The following is a 20,133-nucleotide window of genomic DNA, read 5'->3' on the forward strand; positions in this document are numbered from 1 at the left end:
ACCTAAGACTTACCACAGGGCAGGGCACCCTGACTGCTCTTTGGACTGGAGAGGGAGGGGGAGAAGGGTGGGAGGAGGGGGAGAAGGGTGGGAGAAGGGGGAGATGGGTGGGAGAAGGGGGAAGGAGGTGGGAGGCTGGGAGGAGGCGGAAACTTGTTTTTTTTTTTTCCCTTTTCTCAATAAAAAAAAAGAAAAAAAAAGAAAATAAAAAAAGACCAGTGTGATTAGCAGGGCCAAGGACAAGGACATTGCGGGAGCAGGAGGTTCCTCCATGATACTCACCGGATTGGATTGGGCGGTGGAGGGGGGAGAGGCGGAGGAGGAGGAGGTGGGGGAGGCACCGAATTCTCCGACTGGTTCACTCGTTTCTGGAGTTCATCCACTGTACAGGAAGCAAGGGTTCAGAGACCTGAGATGAACGACTGCACACTGTGCACATGGCAGAAAAACACCACCTCTCTCAGATGACGATGGGGGCACAGGTAGACTTCCTGTCATTTAGAACATCAATGACACCATAGCTGGCCTTTCGTCTGTTGAAGTTCACTGCCTTATTTTCCCGTGTAGACAAAAGAACATGGCTAATGCGTGGGGAGAAAGAATTGAGCAGGCTGAAGGAATATTTCTGACAACGGACTTCACTCCTCAAAGACCAAGGAATTCTTCATGCTAGACTTTGAAAGTGTGTGGACTGAGGGCTCCTTTTAAAGATGACATTTGCAACGCATTTTAATAATGGCATTCCGCTCTCCTACGCTTAATTTCCTTCAAAACCAGCAAATACTGGAGTTTTAACTAGGTCCACATTCTTAACAGCCTGTAATGTAACAAACTTTTTGCTCTTCTGAAGAAATGTCATTCATTCATTCAGTCACCCTAACACAGGCATTTATTAGACACAGTGGGAACGGATCAGTGTGCAGAGCTGGGGACAGCAGTTCTTGACTCTCAGGGGCTCAATTTAAGTTTCTATCAGAGTGGTGGGGGCACAGCTGTTCTAGAGCTCCTGCCTCGCAAGCACACAACCCGGGGCTTAATTCCCGCACCTTGAAAGGGGAGAAATACATACTATGGCCTAAAAGGTAATGGGCACACGTACTGTATGTGTTCAGGTCAGTCCTGAAATAGGCAGCGTGGGCTAGGAAAACACTCTCCCCAACACACACGTGCATCTGTTACTTTCCAAAGGGATCTGGGGGTCTTCTGAGACAGATGGAGAGAGAGGGAGAGGGGGAGAGAGAGAGAGAAGGGGAGATGGAGAGGGAGAGAGAGAGAGAGAGAGAGAGAGAGAGAGAGAGGGAGAGGGAGAGGGAGAGGGAGAGAGAGAGGGAGAGGGAGAGGGAGAGGGAGAGAGAGAGAGAGAGAGAGAGAGAGAGAGAGAGAGAGAGAGAGAGAGAGAGAGAGAGAGAGAGAGAGAGGGAGAGGGAGAGGGAGAGGGAGAGAGAGAGAGAGGGAGAGGGAGAGATAGAGAGGGAAAGAGAGATGGAGAGGGAGAGGGAGAGAGAGACAGAGAGAGAGACAGAGAGAGAGAGAGAGACAGAAAGAGAGAGAGAGAGAGAGAGAGAATGTGTGTAGGTCAACTATTTGTTATGGGAGATCCACTCTCACCGGGACCACGCCTTCTGGTGGCAAGCCATGAAAAAGCACATGGAAGAAGGAAGCTTGGTTTTTTGCTCTTTGCCCTGCTCTCGCTGGCAAGTTCATCTCTCGTGATGCTAAAACACTCCTTCTTTCCTGGAGTCAGAACCCATTTCTTCAAGTTTCTAACATAGTCTAAAGACCAGAAGCTCTGTGGAATCCTCCTGGACCCCAGCATCAGACTGGGACCACTGAGACCTCCAGGCTCATGGACTAAACAACTAAGATTCTTGTCCTTTCTGTAGAGAAATAGCCATTATTATATATTATATAGATTATCTGGACCACAGCCTGTAATCCAGATTAATAAATCCCTTATACATGTCCTTCCTATCAGCCCTGTTCCTTCAGAGAACCCTGACCCTAGCCTAACCCTAAGCCTCCTGAGAGCTGGGATAACGCTCATTCACCATACATATGCTCATACACAGTACATATGCATGGACTCTTTCCTTCTGGACTATTCAGATTTATTTGATTTGATTATAGGAGTGTTTTGCTTGCATATATGTGTGTTCACATGTATACAGTGCCTGCAGAGGTCAAAGGAGGGTGTGGGGTCCTCTGGATGGTTGTGAGGGAACGTGTGGGTGCTGGGAGTCAAACCCTCACCCTCTACAAGAGCAGCCAGTCCTCTGAACGCCAGAACCATCCCTCCAGCCCTTCTCCTGCATTTCTCATTGGGCCATGATAGAACTGGCTTCTGATATCACAGATCCTAAACAAATCAGGTCAAGCTAGAATTTCAGACATCTGCAATGCCCGCTCCTTCCATGTACTATAAAGATGGCTTTCCTATAGGCTACTCAGACAGTTACTAAAAAAAGTTGACATTTTCTTAATTTTGGATTGATTTTTTTAAGTAATTCGTGATCATTTTTCATTGTGAATTTTTAAAAAGTATTGAATGGTTCAGAAAGGAAAAAAAAGCCTACATGGTTCTTCTGCACAGATTTCAAATTTCTATTATAAAACTAATGGAAAATATCTGAAGGGAGCATTGAGGCTGTGATAAAGAGAAATGTACCCGCCATAAATTACCTGCCTTCTCAGAGACTTATAGCTGTGTCGTAATCCAGCTCCTACATTTTCATGAGCCTTCCAGCACTGAATGAATAAATCCTTTGATTTCAGAATCCCTGGTGTTTTTAAAAGTTTTCCCATTTAATATACATATTGTTGCCTATTTCATTGTTAGGCGTGGCATAGAAAGTAATATTTCATACGTATAATTAAACCCCAAAGATGAAGGAGACACAAATACCAAAGATGAGGGTATTATTTAAAGAAAAAAAGGAAAGAAAGGAGACTTCAATTCTTTTTTGAAAAAGCACTCTAAAATGAACAGATTAAGTAAGTGTTCAATGAGCAATCCTTTGAAAGGCCCAAAGATGTTGGCAGTTTGGGTCTTCCATGGTAATGGCGCCGCTAGGCCTTGGTTCTGTGCAGGAAGCTGACACAGGCTCTATGTACTTGTGCTTTTTTTGTGACTTGATTTGATGACCTTGCTCTGCTTAACTGTGATGGCTGGAAATGAAGACATTTAAAAAACAAGTCTGTAGGCTGCAGAGATCCCTTGGTCAGTATGACACTCACTGTGTAAGCAAGCAGCACTCGCGTTCGAGTACCCAGCACCCAGGAAAAGAGCTGGGTGTGGTCTATAAGCTTGTAATCCTGGTGCTGTGAAAATGTAGACGGGTGAGGGGGTCTGTGGGACTCCCTGGTCAGCACGCCACGTTACTGGTGAGCCCCAGACACTACCGAGAGGTATCTTATCTCAAAAAAATAAAACCAAAGAAAACCAAAACCAAATAACATGGCTCAGCAGCTGAAAGTGCTCGCTGCTCTTGTGGAGGACCTCGGCTCGGTTCCCAGCATCCACATGGTGATTCATAACTGTTCATAATTCCTGCTCATGGATTCTGACGTCTCTTCTGGCTTCCACAGGCATCAGGGACACACATGGTATATAGACGTGCATGCAAGTAAAACACTCAAACACATAAAATAAAACTAAAAAAAGGAAAACAGGGTGGGCAGCTCCTGAAGCTGAGCTCTAGTATCCACATATAGGCACACGAGCGTGCATATGCACACACGTGCGCGTACACACATGCATGCGCGCGCACACGCAATAACATAAACAATAACAAGCAACAAACAAGTTTGATTCTTTCTTCCCCCGATAGCATTCAGAACCAGCTGCACGGCAGGCTTTGCTGTGGGCATGACCCACCTGAATGCTTCAGATTCCTGGCTTTCTCCTCCGAGCTCTGGTATTTCTGCTCCAGCTCCTTCTTGTCCTCTTCCAGGAGCTCCAGCTGTTGTCTGAGGTTGTGGATCTCTTTGTGCAGAGCCTCATTCTCCAGCTTCTCCTCTAACTCTTTGACCTGTAAGTTAGTCACAGCTGGGATAGGGCCGGCATTTCCCCTTGTGGATGGAAAGGGGCGGAGGACGAATATTCTCACTTGACTATTTCACAGCAGAAAGATTCCTACTCACCTTAAATCACACAGATTCTGGGTGATGACACCAGCACTGGCTGACCAGCTATTTTGCTTTCTATTAGTTTTACTGAGAAGTCAGTTATAGACTAGAAGTCACAAGAGTAAAATAACATCTAAAACTTATTTTAAAACAGACATATTATTTCTATATTCTTCTCCAAGAAAAAAAAATGACAATATTTTTAAAAGACTCCTGGGACCCATGGGGAGGGGACAGGGAGGAAGAGAGAGGCCTTTTTGTCAGTAATGGTACTTTTTAAAATGATATTTTATGTGTTTGCCTGCATGTATATGTTCATAGCACATGTGTGCAGTTTCCTTAGAGGCTAGAAGGGGCAGCAGATCCCCCTGGAGCTGGAGTGGCAGTGGTTGTGAACTGCTGAGGCATCGTTCCAGTCCCAATAGTAGGATTTTTATGAATGTGTGACTTAGTGTTCAAACGCTTGCTTAGTTCATGCAGGGCCCTGGATTCGATCCATAGCACTCAACACTAGCCAGCCAATAGCAGTGAGCCTTAGGCCAATATGAAAACACATCCTTAAAACGTTTTTGAAAACCTAAGAATAGCCTAAACAATCCACCAACAGTATTATTTCACAATGATAAGGAAACACTATGCAGCCATATAAAACCATATAGTTCAGATGGCATTGGAGAAGCACTCCCTTAATCCCCGCATATAGGAGGCCATAGTACACAGATCTGTGAGTTTGAGGCCAGTCTGGTCTATAGAGTAAGTTCTAGGATAGTCAGAGCTGTACAGAGAAACATTGTCTCAGGGAGAAAAAAACAAACACAAAAGCCCCACATAGTTCAATACATATTTAGATGAGAAGATATATTACCAACTGAAAAAATTTAAAGAAGGCCATGCATCACATAACTCCATTTAAACAAACCATATATACATTATAAAAACATGTATTTATATAAAGGTTCAAGTTGCCCAAAAGTATACATCTTGGATTTTTAGGTAATCTTAATTTTCTTTTACCATTTTTAGATTTAAAAAAAAATGTGTTTACAATAAGGAACATACGCTATTTAAAACATGCCAAAGCAAAGTATCTGTGTTTTAAAAAGTAATGAATCTATGAGGGACTTTGTGTTCAAGTAGGAGCTATTTATACCACACAGAGTAGAAAGTACCAGGATTAGGACAGGAGGAAGCCTGTAGAACTAGTAATTGCTACAATTTCAAACCACAACGACCTCTGCTCCTTTGCCAGACAGGAACACAGCAAACAACTCAATGCTAGAGTCCAGTTCAATTCAGCGAGGTCCAGGCATGCATTACCCACTAACCAAGTTAACAACAATTACGGTTTGTCTTTTCAGGACCAAAAGTTAAGCTTTAACACAAGGTAAACACACGCACACACAGACAGACACCACACACACACATGCATGCACATACACACATGACACCACCCACCCCCACACACGCACAAATTCTTTCTTAGAAGGCAATTCTTGCATGTGGGAGCAGAAAAAGAAATTCTCCACCTTTGGCCTTGGAGAGCAGAAGCTTTGTGAATATCTGCCAACAGTTCCCACAGAGGACACAGAAAGCCAGCTCGACCTCACTGTAGAGGTAAAACAACGTCAGAAGTGGAGAGGATGATGCTCTGGTACCTTTGCTCTGAGATGCTGACAGGTGAGAGTCGGTTGCAGCTAACAGCCTTTCCTCACGAAGGAGGTCTGCTATAAGGACCCACAAATATTGACATCGCCGTTCTGAAGTGGCTCCTGCAAGTCTTTCCTCTGCCTTCTCCCTCTTCTCTCCCCAAACACAATGGCAAGCCTCTCCGCCTGACACAGAGGGACCTGGGTCATGTTGACCTGAAGAGCGCTACTCCTGCAAACTGAACAAGCACTATGGAGTCCTTACTACAGATATCTACACAAACCTGCATGGCCAGGATCTGTAACTGAGAAAGCAATTACTAATGCAAGCTTTCCTCCCCCCTCCCTCTCAGAATAAGGCCTCTGCAAGACCAATACATTCTCCTACGTCTCTGAAAACCACACCTTCCCAAACGGACTTCAAGACTGCAAACTGCTCAGTACACTGAGTCCTGTTCTTTCCCTTGCTTCTCCAAACTCATTATTAATGACCGGCTTCAGGGTCATTTTAAAGACCTCATGCCAGTGAGCTATAAATTTTAGCTGGGAAGTAAATTAAATTCACTTGGTAGCTATTGTTTTCTCAAAACAATTTAGAATTTAGAATTTAGTAAAGAAGGAAAAATATGGAACTCTAGAAAGTCTCACTAGCACCTGCTTTAATGTATGATTATGTGTACGTACGTGTGTGATATGTCTGTGTGAACATGCGTGTATGTGCATTCATGTGTACGTGCATGTGTGTGTACATGTGTGTGTATGTCTGCACGAGTGCACGTCCCAAGCTCCAGAGTAAAATCAGTTACCTTTTGCTGATGCTGGATCCTCTCTTCTTCGAGCTGCTGGATGAGTTTTGAGTTTTCGTCTAAAGCTTTCAACAACTGCTGGTCGGGAAGGGAGCTCTGCAGCAGAAGCTGGCTTTGCCTCTTCAGCTTGTTTTGCTCAATGAACATCTATAAAAGTTAATCACAGAAATGTCGGCACCAACCCAGCCCACACAGACCCCTAGTGCAGCCTGAATGGCAGTGAGTGGCGTTCTTAACGACGCTGAAGGAAATGGCTGAATAGGAGCTCCTGGAGCAGCCAAGGCCATGATGCAATTCCACCAACGTCAATACCTAAATCACTACTCTAAACAAGGAGTGGTTACACTAGCCGGATTCTATACCCCAATTTTAAATGTTCTCTTACTGCTTTGAAGTGCACTGATACGAATAGTGGCAAGTCTGTGTCAGTAATGTGTCATGTGCCAGGCACTTGCTATGCTTTATTTTCATCCTGATGCACACCCATGTATCCTATGAGCTAACTTTCTACTGTGACTAAGGAACCTTCACGAACTGCTATACAATATGGTAGATACCTCTCTGTTTGCAGATATCTTTCAATACTCAGAACAACACTGCCAAAAAGATACTATGGCCATCACATTTTCCAGATAAAGAAGCAGAGGCTCAGAGAGAACAAGTGATTTCCTCAAGGGGTACATAGGGTTGGAGACATGACTCAGCCGTTAAGAGCCCTGCCTGCTCTTCCAAGTCCTGAGTTCAATTCTTAACAACCACATGGTGGCTCGCAACCATCTGTGATGAGATCTGGGTGCCCTCTTGAATAAGAGACGTGGTCAGTCGTTCTCATCAACTTAGACCATGAACCCCAATAGGTACAATTTCAACAGAACCGCCATACATGGGCTGCCCATGCATGCTTCAGTATTGCCAGGGCATAAATTATTTTTTCACATAGGTATTGAGACCAGAACTTAAACTCATTGATTTGCCTCCTCAGATCCTTATTAGAATGACATGAGTAAGAAACAGTTCTGGAGGGAGACTGTACTAACATGTATTGAACGCTTCATCGAGTTGTTTATGAATGCAACTTGCTAATTCTCCCATGTGGACACAATTGACAACAGAATTATTTTCTATTGCCTGTTATGTATTTTCTCTTCACCATGCCAAGATGACTAGTGGGCAATCTGAGGCATGAGCTATTTAGCAAACTCTGCAAGTCTCTGAACAGCGATGTTTTACATTGTCAGGATCTTAATGGCGTCTTACATAGACACTGTAGCTTAACTCTAACCCGTGCACACTGCGACGGTTTACTGCAGACCATGCATGCAACCTCATCTGCCATGGAACACAAAATGTCAGGAAGTGTAACTCAGGACAAAGGTAAGATTCCTGTAAACCTCCATGTGTAAGGACTGGAGCTTCAATGACTTACACCGCTTGTCAGCCAAACCCGCCGTGAATGTACAATACAAATAAATTCATGTTTTCTTCCCAGTATGTTTTCCTAGAAGAAGACAAAAGTGGCGAGCAGGAAACTGGGGGATGATTCCGTTTGGAAGCGGCAGCTGTGTGCGTGAGGACCTAAACATACGTGGAAAAACCCGGCACGGCCTCACACATCTGTAATGGTGGCTCTGGAGGGGGAGATGGGGAACTTCTGGAGCTTGGTGGCGGGCAGGCGAGTCAGTCTAGCCAATCAGTGAGTTCCAGGTCTGTCTCAAAAACCAGAGTGCAGAGTGAGAGAGAAAGACACCCAGTACTGACCTCTGGCCTCCAAACAAAGACGCACGGCACACAAATGTGATTTCCACCCCCACACGCCGAGCTTTCACTCCTTTCCTGCGCAGAATTTGTGAGGAATCTAACAAACTACTACAATGTTGTGCAAAATTAAGACACACCACCAGTTCAAACAGGTAAAGCACACTATTTTTTAAAGATTTGTTCTTATTATTTTTGTGTACAAGCGTGTCTCTCTCTATGTTTGCATGTGTGTGTATATGGGGGTACCTGCAAAGGACAGATTAAAGATTTATTATTATTTATATGTACAAGTGTGTCTCTCTCTATGTGTGCATGTGTATGTATATGGGGGTATCTGCACAGGCCAGAAAAGTGTGACAGATTTCCCTGGAGCTCAAGTCACTGGGGGTTGTGAGCCACGGGATGTGGTTGCTGGGAACAGAAGTCAAGTCCTCTGAAAAGCTGAAGTGAAACACAATCTTGCAGAGTATGTGGAATCCATACTCCTCCAGTGTCACTTCCTCCGTGTAAGCATTAAAGGCACAGAGACAGCCAAGACATAAGCCAAGGCATTCTCCCCAGGAGACTCGGACTCCAACCAACAGGGGGGAATCAATGAGTCAGCACAGTGACTGGAATTTTTGAGCAGTGTCTAGCTGCAATGAATCATTTTGGTTTTATCATTATTACTGCAATGATTCTGACAGGTTTTTCCTTTATTAATACTTAATTAGCCAGACTCCCTCATCAGCATCTTAGCACCTCGAGAGTCACCACGAAGGGCAGCTAACCCCAGCTGAGGCAAAGCTGCAGGTTCCTTTTCACTGCACGTGTTCCTGGTAAAGAGCCGTTTATAGTACAGCTATTGCTACCAAGCAGGGAAACCAAGTAGGGACCCCCACTTCCTCTCACCAGTTCCCCCCATGAACACAGAGATGCTATTCCATCCTCAGAGCAGGGAAATCAAGCAAGGACCCCCACTCCTTGTCACCAGCTATCCGCATGAACACAGAGGTTCTGTTCTATCCTCAGATCAGGGAAACCAAGCAGAGACCCCACTCCCTGTCACCAACTCCCCCATGATCACAGAAGTGCATGCATCCTCTGTGATTCTCTGGGATTTGTTTCTCTTGGGAACGAAGAACATTCTGGAACACTACATGCATACAAAGTAGCTCGACTGTGGCACTTTGAAGACAAACAAGCCAAAATACTACATCTGAAATATCTTCACAGTGTGAATCCTTTTCTCAGAGACCCTGTGACATTCCCCCGAACAGTAACATCCCACCCGGCCTCAACCTCCAGCATCACAAAACCCCCGTGCCATTGCAAGCCTTTAATCCCAGCATTCAGGGAGGCAGAGACAGGAGGGGCAGGAATTCAAGGTTATCCTTGGCTACACGTGAAGTCTGAGACAGACTGGGCTGTGTGGGACTGTCCACAAGAAGAACCAAAAGACGCACGGGTGGAGGGTATAATCATACTACCTTCCCCAAGCTTCAAAGTGCAAAATTCAAAACTCCCTGAGTATGTCCTCTTCTAGAATATCTAGTCAAGAAATGCTAATGAGTTTTGGGTTTGCTGTGGCAAGAATGTCTCAGTGTCAGAAGACTGGTCTCTTTCGAGGGGAAGAACACCACAGGTATTGGAATTTCTAAGAAATTTCATGTGTCTCTTAAGAGTGAGAATAAAAATGTTATGCTAATACAGAATTCAAAGCAATATTACAATATTGTTCAAATTATCCAGGAAGGAACTCAAATAGCAAGAAAAACACATTGAAAAATATAAGAAAATCACATGAAAAGTTTAAAACATGGTTGGCAAGATGGTTCAGTGGGCAAAAGCACTGGCTACATAAGCTGGAAGACCTGAGTTCAATCCCTGGAACCCATGAAGGTAGAAGGGGAGAAAATACACACACACACACACACACACACACACACACACACACACACACACACACACACCATAAAAATAAAATCATATACGCACACCATAAATAGATAAATTTTTAAAAAATTTAATATGTAGATGAAAAATTTAAAAGCAGTTCTCTGACTCCTCTTGTTAAGGAACAGAAGAGGCTTTGTTTTGTTTTAAATAAACTAGTAGGGGTAAGAGGACAGGAAGTCCTCAGGTTCTGATTTATGTATTTCAGAAGTGGCTGCGATTTTTTAAAGCACACAAGTGGCTGTTGCAATAAAATACTCAAGCAAATAAACTTGGATGTTTACTTTTAAGACTGTGGACAATAAGCCCCTCAGTTTCTTCTCCAACATGCACTTGTCATACAGTACCAACGTGGTGCTGGGCGCAACCCCTAGAACATGCCCAGTGGGCCCCTCCTGTGAAACAAGCCTCACGCTGTTGGCAGTGGCCAGGTGTCAAAAGCCTGAGAGTCCCTTCTTGCCCCGATGGAATTTAAATCTAGACACCAGGCGCTGCTACACCTATTCACGTTGCCGGTCACAGAAGCCTCCCAGGCCCTCCTCTCCCCGTGTTAGGTCAGCACGGAGCCCGTACTGCCCCACACTGTTTGGGCTCCAGGTCCTCCAGGAGAACCTGTGGGAATCATTCGCTTGCAGGCTTTCCTACCAGAATCTCCCTTCTCCTGCCTTTTCTGCTACCACGAAGCCTCTAAGATTTTCTTTGAGCTGCTTTGCATTGTAACATTATCGTACAAAAAACAAGTAGGAAACTGAAAATGTCTTAGTTAGACCCTGCCGTTCGGGTCATACTCAGTGAGCCTTTTCAGCTTCACAGCCCAGCTCTCCACATTGTCCCTACCTGCCTTCCCCAACTGTCGGTTTACCTGCTTCATTTATAGCCACCCGGCTTTTGTTCCAGAGGGCTCTGACACACTTCAGTTCTTTTCTCTTTCTTACAGGTCAACAGAGAACAATATTCATCTAGCTTTCAAACTCTGAATAAAATGAGTCACAGTATTTCAAGTCAGATGAGCCTAGATTAAACGTTCTATGGAGGTCAGTGTTAGCCCAGCTATGCTTAGGCACAAAAACCCGAACAAAGCAAAAAACAAAGAAAAAAAAAATCCTACACAGAAACAAAATCTGACTTTCAAATGTCCTTCTCCCAACATCCTGTCTTCTTTCTCCACCTAGGTTACCTCTTCCTGGGATGACTTTCAGCTCCTTAGCTGCCTCCCTCAACACACGGTTCTTTACCCTGAGGCCCAAAATTCCAATAGAGACAGAGATCTTGCTGATGGAAGCTCAATATTTGAGTTCAGCTACCTGGTGGCAGGTCATTGCCCTGGAAACCAGCTCCAGAGCCACGGAATACCCGATGCTGGCAAGTCAGCAAGGTCAGGTGGAACCAGAGAAGCTCAGCGCTCATCTCTAACCCGAGCGGGAAATCATTGCACTGGCGAGTGGCTGAGATAATGAGTGTACAACATGGCCACGTTCCATTAGCGGAGAAAGAGTCTGCTCACATAATGAGAGCACCGATGATGGCCAGGAGAGAAAGGCAGATACTGTGACACTGTCACCCGAGCCGACACTGAGACACAGCCGGATTCTCAAGGCTATCTGAGCTGTGTAGACATTCTGCGCACGCTGCCCGTCACCACGTTACGGGTCTCTCTGTGGAAGTGTTCTTTCACTGCACGGGGCTCTGTCTGTGGTGCTTTTAAAAATTATTCTGTTTTGGTGGGGTGGGGAATAGCTCAGTTTGTAAAGTGTTTGCTGAGCAAGTATGAAGAATTGAATTCAGTTCCCCAGAACAAAGGCACATGCTCAAATCCCAGCGCTGGATGAGCAGTGACAAGTGGGTTCCTGGGACTCGTTGGCCAGCTGGTCTACCACAGGAGCACTCTCCATACCAGTAGAAGGTCCTGTCTCAAGAACCAAGGTGGACAGAGACTGAGGAAGATTCCTGATATTGATCCCTACGCTCTGTGCGCATGCACGCACAAACACTTCTCATGGCATTTTAAAATCTCCTGTGTTCTGCTTACACAGACATCTATTCTACAGACGGTGGAAGCGCAGCCTGAGAGGGTGAGGACAGCTGAGGTTGCGTGCAGTGACAGACATGGCAGACTCTCAACCCACGTCTGAACACCTAAGGCCATGATGCAGCTTCCACCTAGTCACTTACAATCGCTAAGTTCTAGTCAAACATTTTCTAAAACTTTCAGTTGACTCACGATGATTGCACATATTCATGGGGTACCCCAGGGAAATCCGATGTATGTATATAAGCTATAATACTTAGATCTAAGTCAACACAGCTCCACCTCCTTAACATTTGTCATCTGTGGTGCAAAGTGTCAAATAGCTCTTTTCTAGGTCCCAACAAATTACAATAACCATGTAAAGAAGTCACCTGTGCTACGAACAATGGGACGTATCACCTCCTTATCTGACTGGCTCAACTCTGTTTGCCCATAGGCATTCTGTAAAGTCACCTGGTTTCTGCAGCGTACCTGATTGCCTGTGGGCATTCTGTAAGACGCCTGGTTTCTGCAGCACACCTGATTGCCTGTGGGCATTCTGTAAGACGCCTGGTTTCTGCAGCACACCTGATTGCCCGTAGGCATTCTGTAAGTCGCCCGGTTTCCGCAGCACACTTACCTCTTGTGCAAACGATTCTGCTTTCTTGCGAAGGTCTTTCTCCAGCTCCAGATTCACCTGCAGCTCCTCATACTCTTCGACGGCCAGCATGGACACTTAAGCAGACAAGAAGAGCAGAGACAACAGGCTGTGCAAATGACCAGCGGTGTGTGAGGAAAAGATTCATCACAATACAAATGGATGACCTCATCTATCCCTGGCTGGTGCAGTGAGGAGTCTTATGGGGGGTTTAGAAATGGGATTGGAAAATCTACTGGAAAAACCATTCAGACCCCTAGACTCAGCAACTAAAGTGCATCCTAAAAGAGCAAGTCAGGAGGACAAACCTGTGGTTGCAAGCATGTTCTTGGAACTACTGTGGAAATACCAAAGGATTGGTAAAATACAGCACAAGCAATGTTACTGCACCACCAAAATCGTACTGTGAAAGCAAATCTCAGGAAAGATGTATATTTTCAAATAATCCAACTGTGAAAGTTGGTACAAAATGATTACATTTCTGGTTATTTAAATTTTATCTTACGCATGTAAATGTGTTGCCTGCTTGTTATCGCTGAGGTCAGAAGGTATCAGGTCCCCTAGAACTGGAGTAACTGGTAATTGTGAGTCACCATAGTGGGGCTGGGGACTGAAACCTGGCCCTCTGCAAGAAGACAAAAGTGTTCTTGGCCACTGAGTCATCTCTCAGCCCCCTCATTTCTGCCTTTTAAAGACCAAAGACAAGAAGCACATCACAGGCATTTCACAGGGCACACATGACGGGTCAACAGACGTGTAAAATGCTAGTCAGTGCACACACATACAAAAGAATTACTGTAGAAAAGGTCCTGTCAAATAAAAGCAGCACGAAATCTTTGCTGCTCTCGACATTATGTGGCCTACTTTGTTAAATAACGACGTGGGCAGGGTGCTGGGACCGTGACGCCATTAGGAACTCGGCACAATGCAGGCAGACTGCCGCCGAGGAGCCTTGCTCTGAGCTGAGTCATATCAATAAACTCCCGCCAAGACACTCTTAATGGCTGCTTTCACACTCTGTTCCACTGGGCACTTCAATCCTAACTGACTAAGGATGGGTTTGCTGTGTAATGACATAGAATTTCAAACTCTGTTCTGTGTAAACTACTGCCTCCTCAGACAGAAGCAGAATAGGCTAACTCAAGGAAAGTAATGTAAGTGGCGGTTTGTGCCGGGAATTATAGGTCCCTAAGGACTAAATGACTTTCAAACCTGTTTTAAAAAGAGAAATTTCACAAAGAGAACAATGAAGACTAGGAGTATCTGAAGCCCTGGAAGGATGATCGCCTCTCTTCTGTCCAGAACGTTATAATAAAAAGTTAATTTTCCCGTGTCTAGGTCCCTTTGACTTGGATTCTGAAAGGAGCTAGTCTGATCCTGGTGGCATGTTCACGTATCCTCGTTTCTTTCTAGACAGGGGGCTTCCTGAAGGCAAGAGCCACATGGTGAATTCCTGTTTCTGCCCAGACATGGGGAATGCAAGTAGTACACGCTGAAGTAGGACCATCTTATCTGGCTCCCATGCTTGGCTGCCGGGCCTTTTCTTCAGAAACTCTAGGTCATAAGCAACACAAAGGAAGAGAGCCAGCAGCAGGGACAGTGTAGAAAGTCCTGTCCGTGTCCTGTCTTCGGAAGTAGGAAACTGAGTGCCTTGGGGACAGGCCAGAACATATCAGTCCTCTGCTGTTGTTCGGATGTGGTATTTCTGCTGGTGATGCACAAGTGCAAGCCTGGTCCCCAGCATGTTAGGGTTAAGAGGTGGGGGGATCTTAAGGGAGGGGCTTAGCCTTCCATGCAGGGGCTGCCTTGTCTCACGAGAAGTAGGTTCTCACTAGACTGGGTACCAATGAAAAGTACAGACCAGTATGGTTCCTCTCTTGCCAACTGATTGCTCCCTCACATCTCACACTCCCGCCATGATGGTGATGCCATCACTGCAGTATGACCCTATCAAGGGGGCCTTCCCAGAGCCAAGCAGATGTTGAGGTCATACTCCTGGGTAAGAGCTGAAGCTGGGAACCTATATTCATTTTCAAGTTTCCTGCATTGTGCAATACATGATAGCAACAGAAATGGACTGATTCAGCCCTCACAATCCTCCCGACCAGAATGGCTTCCACATCGCCTGCACTAAACTGTAAGGTAAGAAGTGGTACCCAAGAGGCTCATGCCACGTTTGACAAGAAGAATGAGATGCTGACCAAATAGCATGGCATTTTCTTTAGAAGTAGCCGGGTCATTTGTGTTTATGTAACTCATCTAAATGGTTATGAATCCCTTGCTGTGCTAGCCACTAGAAGTTTGGTGTCATATTTCAGAAACAAAGAGGGATTATGCGAGACCCCAGAGAAAGGAGACACTTAGCATGCCAATCTATTTTAAAAAGTCTCAATATGCACCCCTGTCTGGCCTGGAACTCACTCTGTAGACTAGACTGTCCTCAAAACTCACAGAGATCCACTTGCCTCTGCCTCCACAGTGCTGGGATTTAGGGTGCATGCCACCACACCTTACTGGTATGTTAATATTGATGCTCATTTTCCCACTGGCCTGTTTTCTATATCCACTAATTTAAAATGCTTTCATGTGTCAGCTTTCTGAATTTCCCTTAGAGTCAGATTTCCTGACTAGCTATAAATCCTATCAAGGCTAAGGGGGTAAGCAAAAATGGTTATGGCCCCACAATACACATAGGACAGCAGTGTATATATGTTTGAAGTTTCAAAAGCAAAACACAACCTAGGAAGAACCACTCTAGGCACAGGTGTAAGGAAGCACCAGATGTACGCAAGCAAAATATGTTGGAAAAAAATGAAGACTGAGAAGACATACCTCTGTTGCATTTTTCTAGGACTTTCCTCTGCTCAAGAACTTCTGAATTTAAGGCAGCCTTTTCTTGCTTAACTTTATTTACCTACAGATAAAACATGTGGAGAAGAAGAAACACCCAAAATTGTAAATAAGACATACGGCTACACGGGACCCTCAAACAGCTGTTCTGCTCTCAATATGAACTTCTGCGGTTAAGTGGCAACGCCCATCGGCTCCTCTACCAAGAGCATTAAAGCCAGCTCTTCTGTGGAACTTCAAGCCACACCTGAGCGCAGCTCATTTAAATATCCAATCTGTCATGGGGGGGGCTCCCTGCACAGGATAGCGCTCTATCCAGTCAATGTCACTCACTCATACTTTTAACGCAAAAATCCAAGTCATAATCACCCACAAAACACGCCTATCATTTAGCAGGTCAGCAACTATTCAACTTCAGGTTCAGTTTGGACTTTGATTTTATGTTTTAAAAAAGCACATGTTAAACTATTTTTTTTAAAGATAGCTTTAAACTTTGATGACTTTTGACCTATCTGTGATATTCTCTCCCAAACTTAAATATCCGAAATAACTGATTAGTAGAAAAGCCCTACCAATAGCAGTTTTGTTTGTTTGTTTCTGGTGCAAAGCCACCCAGATCAAGGTGCTTACATCTCTGAGGCATTGTGCCGAATTTTAAAAGGCAGGCATACTTACTGGTTGTAAAAACCCTCAGAATACTCTGTACTGCTCTAAGCAGGTAAGAACACACTCTGGAATGATAAACACCATGTTCAGAACACCAGCTGCTTAAGGAGTGAAGAGGCAGCTGCAGGGTGGTCCCCACATTTGACCGTGATGGTGCTGGCAGGTTTTGACTGGGACTGCTGGCAGGCTGTAAGCTAAGCTAAGCTGATGTGTGCAAGATCACTGTCTTCTCCTTGATGCTTTCGAGATGTCAACACCCCTAGGGAGCCGGGCTGATGGTAACAATGTGTTCCCTTCTCCTCTCCTGTAGTTACACACTCAAGAAGCAAAATACAGTACAGGCACCCACCACAGCCTCGGTCCATCAGTACCACCAGAGAGCTCAAGAACTGGTTTCTCTTCATATAAATCCATTTTATTTTTGTTTTGGTTGGCATTAGTAATTGGCATACAATGTCCAACAGGGAAATCCCTCCTAAGATTGCCCTCCTTTCCCCATTATTACTCTGTTTGGGTGAAACAAAGCAAGAATAGTTTGAGTAGGGAGGCTGGAGGACATGGCTGCCCAGCCTTTGTGTGTGACAGTCCTCAGGGAGTTGACAGTGTGTGCAGTAAGGGAGCCAGCCAGGTGAGACGGCTCATTCACGGGCCACTAAGACCCCTGGGGCTGCCAGGATGCTGGCACACATGGTTGGGAAACTCAGGACTACATAGTCAGAGACCCTTGGACACAGGTTAAATCAAGGTTGTGAAGGCAGAGCCTTGAAGCCTCATTACAGATAAGATTGAGTAATTGAGTAGCCCTCTGCTTGTGCGCAGATAAAAGCACAATAAAAAGCATGATAAAAAGCAAGGTAACAACAAGGTCCTCCCAAATCACCCTTGAGCCTCTCCTCTAGAAGTTCTGCAGGAAGGACACACAGCAGGGGCCCGCCCCCACTAAGCTGTCTGTCCACTGAACTCTCTACCCTCGGCTTTCTTCACCAGGGTAACAGCGTGTGTGACCTGTGACAGGAGTCACCTTTCTACAAACCTGCCTCTCACCAGACAGAGTGGGTGACAACATGTGACCCCGCACACCAGGGCTGCCTTACAGTCTGATTGGCTGAGCTGGGGGGGGGGATGTGTGTTCATGGTCTGAATGACTGAAAGAGGGGAGGGAAGGGAAGCTGACAAACCCAGGCGCCAGTATCAAAAGTTAGCTCTCAGCAGCAAGTTTGTAACTTAGGCAACCCTGAAGCTGCTGACAGTTCAAAAACCAAGGACTTGGCCTCCCAGGCCTGAGGTACCTACTTCCTCCATCGCCTCCACAAGTTTGCTCTTGAGATTTTCCAGTTCAATGGCTAGCACCTTCTTTTCTTCTTGGACAGACACAATTTGATCTCGGAGTTCTGCCATTTTAAAGGAAGGAAATTTAAAATAAACTTCATTTTGCTTTTTAATTGGCAAAGTAACAGGCTTCCTTGTGGCATTTTCATTCATCTTTTGTTTTGATTCATTCTCCACCCCAACACATGCCTCTCTATTCCCCACTTGTTCCCTTCAGCCCCCAGGGCTCCCCTTAAGTCTTTCAGCATCCACACTGCTTAAGACACCATTTTCCCCCCATCACGAACCTCTGTCTAACTTCATGCCACCTTCTTACCTTTATCTCCTTACAAACACACAAAGAGAGAATGAATCTACAAACAAGACAGAATGCATGGCATTTGTCTTTTCGAGCCTTAGTTACCTCATTTAAACTAATATTTCCAGTTCTGCTCTTTTTCCTACCATCCATAATTCCATTTTTCTTTCTATTGTGTGCACATGTGTGTGCATGTTCATGCATGTGACTGCAAGTATACACACGCTAACACACATGTGACTGCAAGTACACACACGCTAACACACATGAAGAAAGCAGGTACAGCTCAGGGCGTAGGTTGGCCACCTTCCAACCTGTTTGAGCTGAGGTTGGTTGCCGTTTACCTCTGAATAGGCCAGGCTAGACGACCCATTCACCTGTCTCTGACTCTCGTGTCCTAGGAGTGCTGGGATTACAGACATACGCTACCCTGTCCATCTTGACATGGGTTAGATCCCAACTCAGGCCATCACCCTGGAGGAGAGAGCACTTTACCCCAAGGTCATATTGGCATCACTTTCCCTTACAGCTGCATAAAGTCCCAGGGTTATATTACCCCCTTGCCACATTCTGTTCATCCAAAGATGGACAGCTACTTCTGGTTCCTTGCTGCTGTGGTTACAGCAGCAGTAGACACAGATGTGCCTGTCTCCGTAACGGATGCAGGGCCCTTCGGGTATGTACATGGCTGGGTCACCTGGTTGCTCTCCTTTATCTTTTTAGTTTTTATTTTGGGAAACCTCTGCACTGATTCCCATAATGGCTGCACCTGAAATAAGTTTAGTTTTAAGAGAAGATAGGGATCTGGTCAAAAGAACTGAGAATGCAGTTTGTGGTCAAGGTTAAGAATTAATTCAAGGGAAATAAAAACCGAGGGACAATGGAAATGCCACATGGAATCCCACCCCAGCTACACAGTAACTCACACAGCATAGTCTCAATAATCTCACTATGTTAAAGGGACCAAAGTGAGTTTTCTTTGCAATTTATCAAAAACTCACAATCTAAAAGACTACCTGACATTTAAAAAAATGAAAAAACTTAGGCTTGCAGCAGAGACAAACTACATCAAATTCTCTTCCGTTTCTCAATGGCCACAGGCAGTGGTTCTCAACCCTCCTAAGGCTGTGACCCTTGAACACAATTTCTCGTGTTGTGGTGACTCCCAACCATAAAATCATTTCCATTGCTACTTCATAACTGTAATTTTGCTACTGTTTTCCAATGGTCTTAGGTGACCCCTGTGAAAGGGTCATTTGACCCCCAAGGGGATCAAAACCCACAGCATCAACAGACAGCTGCATAGTTAACCTGAGATTCAGGTTTGAGAAAACAGAATCAACAGAAAGCTGCATAGGTAACCTGAGATTCAGGGTTTGGGAAAACAGAAATCTTTTTGTTTTGTTTTGTTTTTGAGACAGGGCTTCTCTGTATAACAGTCCTGACTGTCCTGGAGCTTGCTTTGTAGACCAGGCTGGTTCAAACTCACAGAGACCCTCCTGCCTCTGCCTCCCGAGTGCCGGGAATAACGGTGCGCAGCACCACCGCTGGGCTGAAGACAGAAACGTAAGCAAGCAATTTCCTGTCCAGAGTTATGGGCGCTCTTCTTTATCATTATTATCCGATTTAGTGGCAGTGTGCTACAAGGGGTTTTCATTCTTACCCTTCTCCCAGGGCCATATAAACCCATTACATCACTACTTTTTTTTTTCATGAACTCAGTTCTAGGTCGCTCTCTCCAGCAGCTGACTAATTCCAGAGCAAGAACATGAGGCCATATTGTCCAAGACTCAGAGGGGAGAACAATGGACAGAGGGAGGCCTTGACACCCCCTCTCCCAACCACTGCGCTCTATTTCGTCGTAATGTAAGAAGTTGAGGAGCCCAGTGAAGTCAGGGAGCATCCTCTCCTCCTTACACTTCCTTCTGAAGTTCTGTCTCCCTGCAAAATAATAAGTCCGACTTCTAAACATGTACTGAGCCGCATGTTAGCTATTGAATTGGGCACCTGTTTTCCAGCATCTTAACAAAAGATCTCTTTCCATGATTACAACA

General features: G+C 45.2%; 1 protein-coding gene across 2 annotated transcripts in view; it reads right to left on the reverse strand.

Moving 5' to 3' along the window:
* Positions 1-20,133, reverse strand: part of Shtn1 (shootin 1) — a 105,406-nt gene that overhangs the window by 43,361 nt on the left and 41,912 nt on the right. For both annotated transcript variants that reach the window (XR_003377318.1, XM_026781718.1), the window contains exons 6-11: positions 17,746-17,843; positions 15,769-15,850; positions 12,919-13,013; positions 6,578-6,724; positions 3,875-4,028; positions 283-382 (exon numbers count right to left, since the gene is read on the reverse strand). Coding sequence is in view for 1 of the 2 variants with exons in the window: in XM_026781718.1 (XP_026637519.1) it covers positions 283-382; positions 3,875-4,028; positions 6,578-6,724; positions 12,919-13,013; positions 15,769-15,850; positions 17,746-17,843 (676 nt within the window). In the remaining variant the exon portion in view is untranslated. The remainder of the gene's footprint in view (positions 1-282; positions 383-3,874; positions 4,029-6,577; positions 6,725-12,918; positions 13,014-15,768; positions 15,851-17,745; positions 17,844-20,133) is intronic.

The sequence above is a fragment of the Microtus ochrogaster genome, chromosome 8 (assembly GCF_000317375.1).
Source record: "Microtus ochrogaster isolate Prairie Vole_2 chromosome 8, MicOch1.0, whole genome shotgun sequence".
In the NCBI taxonomy this organism is placed as follows: Eukaryota; Metazoa; Chordata; class Mammalia; order Rodentia; family Cricetidae; genus Microtus; species Microtus ochrogaster.